Genomic DNA, 13994 nt, shown 5'->3' on the forward strand with positions numbered 1-13994 from the left:
CCACTGTAATTTCTTACAGACTTTCATCTGGTTAAATGTCTGAGAAGCCAGTCAGGGAATGTACAACTTGAAAGGTCAATGAATTCATGGCAAAAAAAATGGCTTTCTGGTGAGAAGTGAAGCTTGAAATCCATATTGATCCATGCAAGTCACGTTTTATTTATTTATTTTTAGCCATAAATTACCTGAAGAAAGGTTGCACATTTATTTGAATGTACATGCAGTTCGAGGACCACAAGAATGCCTTTATTAAAAGATTAACCATTGTTTTGTTGAACCTGATGTTTCTTATCTATATAGTTGTCATGGCTTTAGAGAATGACTGGCTCAGACTGAGACACCTGTCAGCAGAATGTTTTTTGCCACTGCAAGTGTGTATTCTTTGAAAATCCCCTAACAAAAGTGTCTGTCAGACTGTTCATTCATTTCTGAAAATACATTTTCACATGTTTTATTAAATAGAAGCACTTTGGAAAGGATAATGATTTCTTAGGTTTCATGATGTCTTGCAGAACATGTCTGTGAGAGGAATGGGTTTATACTTCAGTTCATGGCTACTGGTTACTGGTTTACAGGATACTGTTTTTTTTGTTATTTCAGGGTAGTTAAGGTCTTCACTGAAATAGGAGAAATAAGTCCATTCAGAGTTTTGCAATTTAGAAGTCCTCAAATTGTTTGTTATTTTAGGTCCTAAAGAAATTTAAATCGGAGGCTCCTACAAAATTTATCATCATCTTGCCATATTACAGTGGTGTGTTTACTGCCCTAGAGATTCAAATTGAAATCCTTTTAACTTCTTTGAAAGCATGCTCTAGGCATTGGCTTTGAAGATCAATTATGTAGAAATTCCAAGCTTTAGGATGTGAAAGCTTGTAGTTAATTTTTAACCAAAATGTACATGCAGGCATGTGTAAACAATGACATAGTCGGAGGTCATTGTAACAATGGCAAGCTCCCAGGTGCAATTGTGATAATATAAAGTCATGTATTTAATGTCTGGAGAAATGTAGATGCCTGGCCTCGTATTCCTGGAGGTTTATAGTGCCATAGAATTGGGTCATAATGTAAGTCATAAAGATAAAGATGTATTGTTTTGGCCCAGGAGATGCTATGTTTATTATTATTATTATTTTTATTATTATATGTTAATATGCATGTTTCCAAATGTTTCAAGACTTACTTGTACCTCTATTATTATATTAATATTTATATTATATTATTATATTGAGATAAATTCCAGTCAATGGTCTACTATTTTTGAACAAATTATTCCAGTGGCAAAGGCCCCAAACTTAATGTAACACGTGTTTATAAACAAACATGCCAAGCCAATATTTGATTCTCAAAATGTAAGCATGTATGAAACGGTAAAGTGATTACATGCAAGAAGAAAGTTATCTATTCACCTACTTGAATTGCATTTTGTGTGCGTATTTACATCTAGCACTGCACTACACTATTTTAAATCTGAAGCTAAGAAGTTTAATCACCAATCCCTTTAGGATTCCATGATTCCGGGATTGCAGAAATCAATACAGAATTCACACACCGGTGAAGAATTCTACGCAGAAATCCTCTCACATTTTCACACATAGAAAAAACTTTTTTTTCAATCAAAACTACAGGCATGGTAATTTGCTTTCGTTTATTTTGATACCCAGCAGCACCCGTTAACAGCTTCTGCCTAAACTACAGGATGAATCGTGCACACAGAATTTAAATGCAGAAGACTGCTGAACAGTGCCCCAAAACCTCCCATGAAGACAGTGGGAAACTGTTTTGCAATATATAAATACTAAGCTACAGTGGTTGCAGAGTTCGAAAAAGAGACGTCTTCGACACATGACAGTGCCTAGTACCAGCCTCCATGCAAAGACAGTTGCAGCAGGGGGAGAAGAAAAGTTAGGAAACTAATTTTAATTCAACAAGAGAACAGTGGTACATGTTGAAACGAGGGATGATAAAAACTATTACTGACACCAGTAGCTACAATGAAATGAATATAAAGGTTGCAACATCTGCAAAGATATATGTGAAGGATATTATCACTGTTAAATATTTTTTTCCAAACTTTCGTACCCCTCCGCACTCCCATGAGTGCATGGGCCCCTGTGCAGTTGCCCCAGCTTCACCAGCTCTTCCTCCACTACAGAATTGTTCAGGACCAGTAGGCAACAGGATAAACAATTAATTACACCCTAAAATACTATAGTTACAACATCTATGCTATCAAGATTAGCTCCTAATTGCCAGCCTTTAGCGGTATACTCTACAGGATCAGTAATTAGGATAATCTGGAAATACAGTTTGCAAATTACCGGTAAAATAAATCCTGTCATTTGCCTTAATTCTGTACGTATTAAGTTTGACTCAAATTGATTGTATTTAGCTACAGAAATGTACATACAACTTGACTGTCTTCACATTTTACCATATGCTTCATATTACAGCTAAATGTGCTATATATTAACCATGTGTAAACCTTTAATCTCTCCATATACATGTACATGCACATTCTTAATCTGAAATGGTTTATGAATCAAATATGCCCAAACGCTACAATATGATAGTGTATGTGTCTGTGTACAGTCTATTGTATATAGCTAGATTAAAACAGATTGCCTAAATTGAATCAGCAAGTGCAAATAGAAACAGGCTCAGGTGTTTGGGTCATTGGTACTATATATGGTTTAATTTAACATACAAATACTGTAATGCTACCAAAACTAAAACGCCTGCGTATTCTACAAACAGCATCTTAAACGATCACTTTCTGCTTGCTTGAGTGAAGCGCCAGATGAATTAGCTACAGTTCTGCCCTAATCCGTCACAGATACGATACAGATCTGAAAGAAGAGCAGAAGTAGAAACAGACTGATTAAAGCAAATCAGTGATGTTAACCTTTCAAACCCTTAAAACAGCTTAGTATTTGAGTGCAAACTAAGATCACGTTGTAATGATTGTTCAAATTTGAATGGTTTATCGGTTTATTTATTTGTTTATTTTTAAAATGTGTGTATTTTCTTGTAAATGATGCTTTTTTCTTGGATGAAAGTTGGTATGTTGGCTGCAGATGACATGAGTTCATTAGATCACCATTTGCCAAATAATTATCTTATGAAAACCATTTCTCCTGATCACAGTTATGGAGCTGCATGATGCACTGGGATTATTGCACAGTTTACATTCATAATATAATACAAGATTAGAAGAATATCAAATGCACTCCAAGCCTACAGTAAGTGCAGACGTATTAGCATTTTCAGGTTTAAACTGAATGTTAAACAATATTGTAAATAAAAAAATAATAAAAACATAGGCCATGCAATCAAGTTGTAGCTTTTGACTTGGTGTATATATAAAAAATACACACACACACAGCTGTTCCAATCTACTTTTTAGCATTGTTTTGTTATTTACTTATTATATAAATATAATTTAGTTTATTATTCCTATATTTTGGTAGAATGTTACCCAGATCACTTAGGATTTATTAACTTTAAAGCATCGTATCAACCTGTAGGGTTAATTTATGTTCAGATATCAACTTCAATTAGAAACTCAGAGGATCATTTATATCTGCTTAATGTATAATATTAAAAATAAGAGCAGTTTTGATCCCTGATGATGATAAATAATTTACTTGGATTTGAAGTCCCAATTAAAAGTAACAGCAGGATAGGAGGAAGTCCCATGGTGCCCCTTTCATTAGCAATAATATGGATGACATTTTCTAATAAGATTAAAAGTTTCTTTCAGTGTTTAGTTAATCCTCTGAAACCACAGCATAGCTTTACATTGATCTGGTTACTGAATTTAAACCAATAACAGGTACATTATAAGAGAAATAAAGCAGACTACAAAACATTGCTTTGATTATCTTCATATAATGCTATTGTAATAATTCTGTCTGATTTAAATTCATTTATCACATATTGAGCATTTGATATTTTTGCTGTTGGCATCATAGAAAACATAAGAACATAAGAAAGTTTTCAAATGAGAGGAGGCCTTTTGACCCATCTAGCTCGTTTGGTTTTTAGTAGCTTTTTGATCCTAGAATCTCATGAAGCAGCTTCTTGAAGGATCCCAGGGTGTCAGCTTCAGCAACATTACTGTGGAGTTGGTTCCAGACCCTCACAATTAGTGTTCTGTGTTGGTATCTCTCGCTCACAATTTCCAGATTTGAGCGCTACCCTTGCTTTTGCCCCCTTGGTAACGCGCCGTTTGTTTCTTCCCCAGAAGCATTTCATCAGTTAGGATTTACTTTTCATTTACTGGTCAGATTTAAATATGTGTCTTTCTTAAAATAGATCTTACTGACATGGGACCAGTTTTTGAAGGATTTCAGTAGCTCTGTTTATAGTTGTTTGATGTTTGCTTTCATGTATTGCATATGCTGTGGGAAACCACTCCATTTAACTGAGCTCAACATCAACGTCAGTGGGGATCCTTTACACAAAATACATTACTTCACAGTTGTTTATTTCCATTTTAATTATTTTAAGCACCTTTTCCTAAAACATATTTGCAAACTGAAGTAGAAACAAGTAAAGTGCTGGACCAAAGGCCACATGGAGGTAGAAAAGCAGATGCTCTTAGAGAAATACTGTCACAGCGAATATAGTTGAATAAAACAGGGAGACTAAGCACACAGGTGGTGAAATGATGATAAAAAGATCTACTGATCAGTGACAGGCTGACCTGAGAAAAAAAGAACCAAACCAAAAACGTACATGAAACTAAAACCGTGTAGCTGCACAGTGAATTGCGCAAACATACTTTTTCTTGACAGGCTTTGTTGGAGAAGTAAAACAGAAAATTCAGTGAGGTTTATCACTCCACAGTTCACTTCAGTCTGGAATTAAAGTATTCCAAAAAACAGTATTGATTTCTTGTAATCAATAAAAAAAATGGCCTGTATATAGCTGTATATATTTAGCTTAAAATAAAAAAAACTTCCTTAAATTGTTGTTCTTTTGTATCATTGATTTTTGTTTTGCTGTATTTGTGATAGTTTAACATATGGTTAGTTCTTGATTCCCTAATTGTGATGTTGCATTTCCAGCTTGTAATATTTTGGCACAGAAAAATATGAATTTGTGACGATGAACTAGACTGACAGATTGCTGGATCTAACCAGTTGAGCAGATCTGCCAGGAACTGAAAGAAAACAGATATAGTGTTCAACAACTTGGAAATTCTGGCCTGTGATTGGTTAAAACCTCATCATAGGAGCAAAAATAGATTGAATTATTGCCCTAACATCCTTACACCACTGGGCAATAGTCTCACTCTGATATGTTATTGGTTCACATCACTGTCAGTCCTGCCTCTTTTCAAAGGAACGCTCTTCACTTCTACTCCTAATAGCAAGAGAAAATGGATGAATGCAAAATCTTCTGAACAGCAATTCTGTGACTTAACAGAAAATGAATTACAAAACATACTACAATAGAAAGATGCTCCAAACACTAAAATGGTGATTAAAATGTCACTGTCACTGTTTTCTGACTTTCTGAAATTCAAACAAATTAAACTCGACGATGTAAACAAATATGATGACCAGAATATAAACTGGATTATGCAGCAGTCAGCAAGCCAGGCGGAGCACTGTATCCAAAAAAAAAACAAAACTTTGATAACTATGCAGTATGAAGTTCAAAAACATTTCTGTTTGTTTATTTATTTATTTATTTATTTATTTATTTATTTATTTACTTACTATATAAAATACAGCTATATTTAAACAAAATATATAAAGTAATATTTACTATCCAACCTTGCCTCACTTATTGTTTTGACTTATTCATATATTAAATATGTACTGCAGACTCAGCTCATAGTGGAAAATTAAATGCCCCTCATCTTTTTCAAGTTCTGGGCCAATCTAGATTCACCCGGTTGCATGTGGACAAGTGCCAAAAAAAATGGTAACTTCGAGATTCGCCCAGAAGCCCTTGGCGAAACTAGATTGATCTGGGCAAGACTCGCCAGACCATCAGTAGTCTTCAGTAGTGCTGCATGAAACGATTATTCATGTAATCGATTAATCTATCGATTTATTGCTTTGATTAATCGATTATTCGGATAAATACCAACACATCACTCAATAGCTAGCAAGCTGAACCATTTTTAACAGATTTGTATGTACCCAGTACAATATATGTCTCGATACGCTTGCTTTGCTTTTCTATTTCAGCGACACAAATTACTTTATAATTTCTAAAGCATCTAAAATAAAGTATTAAATAAGGAATACTCGATGCAGTATCCTTCTGATAAAAACTGCCAAGGTCAAATGATTATTATTATTGATTTCTTAGCAGACGCCCTTATCCAGGGCGACTTACAATTGTTACAAGGTATCACATTATTTTTACATACAATTATATTCTTTTTTACATATTATTATTATTATTATTATTTTTTACATACAATTACCCATTTATACAGTTGGGTTTTACTGGAGCAATCTAGGTAAAGTACCTTGCTCAAGGGTACAGCAGCAGTGTCCCCGACCTGGGATTGAACCCACGACCTTCCGGTCAAGAGTCCAGAGCCCTAACCACTACTCCACACTGCTGCTAATTGAACTAAATAATGCACTGAGACAATTAAACATACCACAAATTTACAAGCAGAAATTATTTAAGTTGACCACTTCATAAGACAAAAAGCAACTACAGTATATGTTAATTATTGCTTTTTGGTCAATGGAATGACATGAAAAAAAGTCATTTTTCTTTACTTTGACCAAAAATGGTCAAACTTTTCTATTACATTTCGCAGCAGGATGTACTTTAAACAAATAACCTGTTTTGTTTTCAAATATGAATAGCCCATTTTATAATTATTTGTTGAGGAAGACATGAATTATGTTTAGTCTTTTCAAGTCAGTCACATGGCAGTACAAAGTTGCATTTTTGCTAGTCCACAGTATTTGCAAGAACACCAGCATATCAACGTGTTCTGGGGTTAGGCTTGCCCTCTTCCTTGAAGCTATAGAGCTTGCTGTTGAAAACACATTCTCAGAGGGAGTTGATGTTGCTGGTATTTTGCTTGCTAATTTTGACAGGTAAGGGAGTCTTTCCTGATTTGCCTTCCACCATGTTAAAGAGTCAGTGTCTCTAGACTTTTCTGAAAGATATTGCGTGACTTTTTTCTGTGCACATGAAATTTGCTCTCCATCAGAAACTTCACTGCTGCTGGGGGTTGACTGAACTGGCTGCCTCCTTTCTGCCCTACTTGAAACAGAAGTTGAATCTGTATAGATTAAGTTCGTGAGTCCAACTTGCAGTTGCAACACATCATCTGGGTTGAGAAATTTTAGTTTCTGAAATCATGTGTCAAGATCTGCTGCTACAGCAATGGCGTTGGTTTCAGGGGAAGGGTTGTCCAGGAATTTCCAGCGGTTTGATTTATTTGTTCAAGGGCAGCTGTCTTGATATTCCTCATGGATGGTGAATCATCAGCATCAGGCTGCATTTCCGTTATCAAAGCATCAATGAGTGAAGGTACAGTTGACAGTGATGCATACTTCTCCCCACAGAGGAAGGTGGTTGCAGCCTCAAAAGGCTCTAGTAGCTGTTTAATTTCTTCAAGTACAGACCACTGGTGTGACTGCAGGTCCAGGTAATGCTGACTTTTTGCAGTCATCAATGAATCAGAAAGCACAGCAGTCAATGGCTATCTTTGCTCTAGCAGTCGTGTGACCATGTGTGGAAACCTCGTGTTTCAGGGAATGTTGTGGCACACTCATCTGCTGCTGTTTGATTTTTAGAGCACTGGATGCTGCCTCACTTCTGTGAAAATGTTCCACCAGACATTTTGCTGCTCCCACAGCTCGGTCAATAGTTGTAACTTTCAGAGCATTGCTCACTACTAATTGTATTGTGTGCCCTGCACAGCTAATGTTTGCCCAGCTGAACTTCAGTTTTCTGGCATGTTCACAATGCTGTTATTCACTGCTTTGGCACATTCAACACTGCAAGAAGGCTTGTAGGAAATGAAGGCATCAAGTCTCCAATGTTTTGATTTTGTGGAAGAGCTGCAATATAAACAGAAGAAAAATATAGTTTATAAAATATCAAAAACGATTTAAAAAATACAGTACATCTTTTTACTTAATGTTTTACTTGTGTTGTATTTCATACAAAGCCCCTTCATTTAATAATAATTATAATAATGTAAGGATAGTATTTTGTGTAATTCTTTCTGTTTCATTGTAGCCGTTTCTTTTAACTACCACTCAACAGTGAATGCTAAACACTAAGTAATATTTATAATAGTATTTAGTGTTTAGCGATCAGTGGTAGAGTTAAAAGAAAGAATAACAATAATGAAACAATGAAATACACAAAATATTATCCCTACATTATTATTATAAATATTATTCAACAAAGGGGCTTTGTTGCAAAAATATAAATCACTTGCAACTTGAGTCACCAAATATTTTCAGACAGATGCATCAGCATAGTTATAAACCTTTCAAAATAACGAGGAATATAACACAAGTGAGCCTGATAAGTAAGAAATGTATTTTATATTTTCCGATTTTCATTATATTAGGCTGAACCGACACAAGTTAATGTATTAATTACATGCATGGCTTAAAATGGGCCTTTCATTCATCTGGTCATTTACCTTCTTATAAATGACCAGATGAACATAAATTAAAATGTTTTATTTTGATAAGAAAGTATTACTTACATTTTGGCTTCTGTTTCATTCATTAATGCAAAGGGGTGTTATTTTTTTTAGGTGTTCAAGTAGATCGGTCATGCTGTTATGATAAATCATTGACTGTGCGTAAAGAGCAAGTCACCGTGCCAGTGTTTCCATTTGGAGGAAGAAAAAAATCCCATGCTTTTGACTTTCTTTGCTTCAGTGCTTTTGGATGAAACTGGTCCATTGGAACAGCTGGTTGCAGAATTGGAGTCTGAGTCTTTGTTTTTTGCGTTCAAGGACGAAGACCTCACGTCCGCCATTTCATTATTTTCGCGGGCCTATTCAAATTAGATGTGGCGCGGGCAAAATGTCGTCATAATGTGGGTAATCATTTTGCCTAAAAAACCACAAATTGTTGCAGGTTCATACTCACTGCCATCCCGTGTTTTTTTTTTTTTTTACACAAAAGATTAAGTTTGCCCGGTGTTGCTCCAAGTCATTGATAGGAATGTCTTTCATTTCGCATTCCTCCCCAGTTTCTCTGCGATACGAATGTACCAGCACTACATTAAATTTAGTTCACAAATTAACATTTCTCTACTGCTGTGGGAGTTGTCGAGTGATTGAAAACGAGACATTTTGTGTTTGAAAGTGGTCTCTGGGTGCACAGAATTTAAATATGGGTCAAGTATAATCTTTTAGAGGAATATGCCATTTTAACATCACAACTGTGCTATTCTGCCTTCAGGAAGTAAATATAGCCTTCATCCATCTATTTTATATATGATCTCATATGGTAAACTTACTTTCTAATCACTCTGTGTGTGTGTGTGTGTGTGTGTGTGTGTGTGTGTGTGTGTGTATATATATATATATACATATATATATAAGTTTGAGAAAAAGGAAAACTGCTGTGTACCAAAATGATCAATAAGAAAAAAGAAAAGGATATTTCAGGTACTTAAAAAGGTTTCGGACTACAAGTCCTTCATCGGCTGAATACAAAAACCCAGTGCTTTAAGAAGCTGATAAAAAGTTGATTATATATATATATATATATATATAATATGTATTTTCTTTCTTTTTTATATCCAGGTGTTCCTCAAGAGCGACCGTGTTGCGAGGTTGGTTCAAAGTGGGGGTTGCTCAGCTAATGACTTCAGAGAAGTCTTTAAAAAGAACATAGAGAAGAGAGTGCGCAGCCTTCCTGAAATTGATGGCCTGAGCAAGGAGACTGTCCTGAGTTCCTGGATTGCCAAGTTTGATGCGATCTACAGAGGAGAGGAGGACCTTTGCAAGCAGCTACCCAGGATGCATTTAAACGCTGTATCAGAACTGATCCTAAGTAAAGAGCAGCTTTATGAAATGTTCCAGCACATTCTGGGAGTCAAGAAATTTGAACACCAGCTGCTGTACAATGCTTGTCAGGTGGGTATGCTGATTGTTTATTGTATGACACTTGAATATTAATGTTGAACATTTATTCTTTTAGGTTTTACATTTTGAGTTGACATTCTGAGCAAATGTATATAAGGACATGATACCTTTCAATCCCAGTGTATTCCACAATATGTGGACTCTTTTATAATTTTAAAAGAGCCCAATATCTTACTCTTCACAGGTGGTAAAAATTAGCGTTATTTTCACTTTCAGCATTCTGACAGTTTTAAGCTTTCTAACTTAATCACCAGGTAGAATTACACTAGAAAATAAATACTTGTTATACCAGAGAGCTAACAATTCACTGGAATTGTTTTGCTATGAAGAACTACAGAACAAAAGTAGGTTAAGAATTGAAATCAAAATAAATATGTGGATCCCATGTACTAGTCTATCTATCTATCTATCTATCTATCTATCTATCTATCTATCTATCTATAGTTTCAACAGTGAATTCTAACTGTATGGTAACTTTACAAGAGACATTGTTTACTAATTGTCTCATGCTTAGAATGTGCTATAATTTGAAATTTCTCAAAGTTCTATGGCCGTTAATTCAACAGTGGGAAGTAGCCTACCGAAAGAAGTTGATGCGGTTACTAAAACAGCTGTACCTCTTGATTGGTAGATGCCATTCCTGTTTTATTTTCCATATTTGAATAGCTGAGAAGTAGAGGAAGATTTTATTTGTCTAACTTGTTGGGAAAGTGGTCAAAATGGCAGTTATTTCTAAAAGTTCACAGAAAACATAGTTGTTGCGGTTGCTAAAACAGGTGTACCTCTTGGTAAAAGTTAATTCTGTTTTGATTTCATGTGGTCAAAGTAGCTGATTTGTGTCAAAAGTTACATCGTTTACAGTAAGTAGAATGTTGGAAGTCTGGGAGTTTTCAAACAATGGGGAGCTTTAGAATGTTGAAAAAAGTCCCATTAAAGTGAATGAAGATGGACAAAAAAAAGGATAAAAAGCTTAATAGTTTAAAAAGTATAAAAGATATCAACAAGCACACTATTGCAGACCGGTCTACATGTTTTAAAGTTTGAACAGCGTTTCTAGCTTAAACGGTGCAAGAGGAGTAGTGTGCATGAGACAATTAGTAAACAATGTGACTTTTGACACAAATCCTCTACTTTGACCACTTTCCCAATAAAGCAAGCCCCACAACTTTACTTGTAAAGTTACCATCTTTGTTTTATATTTATTCTTAACTGTATGTTATTGCCCAGTAATAAATGATGAATGATCAATACCTGTTCATGTAACAAACTGAGTACAATATGCAAAAACTAAACTGTAACTACATCTATATGGATTAGATTATTTGTTAGGAAAATAATAATAATTTCAATTAGGATCTGTTAAACAAATTGGAGAGGGATGCAGCAACCTCATCGTTCAATCAGATCGCATCAAAACGCTCGTCCCTTCTGCATTTTTGTTTGAGGACAGCTATTGCTAGTTATATGTTTATCAGAATCTACTGATAAATAACCAACAAACAGAAAAAAACACCTGTTTTTATGTATATTCTATCTGAAACGGAACCTATTTAACTTTCTGAGAGATTTTAAAAGGGTTTTGTTTGCATAAGCTCCACTTGAAGTAAATTATATCCTTTACCTCTACCTCTGCTTAATCAAGGGAAGGTTCATAGAAAATCACCTAATGGAGCAATTTGGATCTGTCAAACCACGTAAACCAGCCACTTCTGAAAGCTTGAATTTATTGATGTTTTAAAATATAAGACTTTGAACTGAGGATTACCTAGTAACTGGAATCAGCATTTGGTTGTTGTATGCACTGTAAGACAATGATTGCCTCGTTGAATATACTGTCTTTTTAGGGTAGATAAAACAGGGTACAGTATTGTGTTAATTACATAATGTTTTAGTTTTAGAAAAAATGTTTTACATAGCTATACCTCTAATATACAATTTCCAACTATTGTTTTAGATACTGTACCTGCAGTCTAATTTTAAAGCAACTGTATAGTCCCTATAGCTTTTCAGACTTTTAAAACTGCACTTAAATAGAATTTCTTTATAATAAGTGTGTGACCTAAACTTTCTCATGCTCATCCCACAACGGAGACAGTGTTAGGAAAGAAAAACATTTCAGCTTCCTTAACTCACAAGATTGTACGGAAAAAAAGTTGCATCACATCTATGTTCTAAACTCAAAATAGGAATGTTGGATTATAAAATGTAAAGAGACTTCTAACAATTTCTTAATTGCTGTCAGTTTCCTACATACATTATATTTTCAAATATTTAATTTCTTAGATTATCTGTTAATAATAAAGGAAAACATTTGTTTCTTAAAAACACAATCATACAGTATGTTAAATCCCGATTAGCAACAAATTAATCACTTAATTCATTTGGGAGATGGCCACCTTCTATACAAGGTGTTCAGGTGGATGGGGCTTCCCATCCACGCTGCAAAACAAAACAAGCTACGGCTTCTCGCCGTCACATTTATACATAAACAATAACAAAACATTGTATTTTAAATCAATACTAACCATAACAAAACAATAACAAAGTAAAACACTTGTTTTAACTAACACAAAACTATACATTTAATGGCAGGGCTTTTGCCCTACCCCCTTTTCATGTACAGGGCTCATAGCTCCTAGGGCTCATGTACAGATGGTAATACATCAGCATCTAAGAACAGAGACAACCCTAGACATCCGTCTGTATTATGACCACAAGGGAACATCAATGACAATCTGGGACATTAATTATACTCTGGTTATCTCCTCTCCTCTACTCATCAAAACAGTAACATAGGCTTTGATTGCTGTTGATTGTGAAGTACCAACTATGTATCACGAAATCATGGTGGAGTGTGCATAAATCAAGCTTTTGACATAATGAGGTTAAGATTATGTGACAAACCATTGCATTTGTCATGTACAAATTAATTATTTTTGAGAATCTTGGAGGCTGTTGCAAATTATGTTCACGCACATTCTGTGGTCTAATAGGTCTATTTTTAATCAACTTTCCTGTCAGAAATGTTTTCTTGAATGCTACTGTAGTGATTTTTCAGAAAATTTGCCCTTTTGTAAGTTTGAAGGGCAGTAATGGGGAATGCTATGATAGTTCAACTGACTTGGGTGAGGCTTGCCTTAAAAACTGATTTGTTGCAGTGTGGACATTGCAGTCAACTAGAAGTTTATTATTGCATGTATGTACAGAGGAAAGTCGCATATCCGACCGTCACATAACCGCCCTGATCAATTAACCGCATTGCTAAGTAAATAAATAAATATTAAAAGTAGGATACAAGAGTAAGGGCATTGGCAGCAAATGCAGCTTCCGTGATGGAAACAGAAAGAAAGCGTTATAGCAATCCGCCTTTGATGCGTTCCCCTTAAGAGAGGCGGGCTGTGTGCGTGTGTCAGTCAGCTGCGTGTAGCAGTGACGTTTCAATACACCAGTCGAGAAAGCTTTTTTTTGTGCAATGTGTTTATATGATGGAGCGCATGCTTACAGATATTGGCAGCGTGTTGTTGTAGCTTTTAAATGCATTTGAATTAAACAAAGCAAGCTTCATAAACGCAGTGCTTACCGGCCGTTTGTTTAAAATAGCCGAAGCAATATTCAAACCAAGCTGCTTATCGGCTGTTGGCAATATCAAGAAAGAGTGCAAAATACATGACAGATATATTAAGAAAGCAGAACCAGGGAGGCAGTGACTTCTAGAGTTAAGAAAGAAGCCATCAGTTGCAGGTTACTGTACATTTACTGTTTGTTTTAGTATTTTTTTAAAGCTTTGCATAGAGATGGCTTATAGCAAACCACATAGCAACACTGTGTATATTTGTAGCCTAATTAATCTTGTTTACGCTTGCTTACTTTTAAAGCAAAACATTTC

General features: G+C 35.1%; 1 protein-coding gene across 13 annotated transcripts in view; it reads left to right on the plus strand.

Moving 5' to 3' along the window:
* The window catches only part of LOC117419891 (calcium-dependent secretion activator 2-like), a 159095-nt gene that overhangs the window by 36426 nt on the left and 108675 nt on the right, over nt 1–13994 (plus strand). For all 13 annotated transcript variants that reach the window (XM_058986045.1, XM_058986049.1, XM_058986046.1 and 10 more), the window contains exon 3: nt 9767–10099. In XM_058986045.1, the coding sequence (XP_058842028.1) occupies nt 9767–10099 (333 nt within the window). The remainder of the gene's footprint in view (nt 1–9766; nt 10100–13994) is intronic.

The sequence above is a fragment of the Acipenser ruthenus genome, chromosome 14 (genome assembly GCF_902713425.1).
Source record: "Acipenser ruthenus chromosome 14, fAciRut3.2 maternal haplotype, whole genome shotgun sequence".
Classification (NCBI taxonomy): domain Eukaryota; kingdom Metazoa; phylum Chordata; class Actinopteri; order Acipenseriformes; family Acipenseridae; genus Acipenser; species Acipenser ruthenus.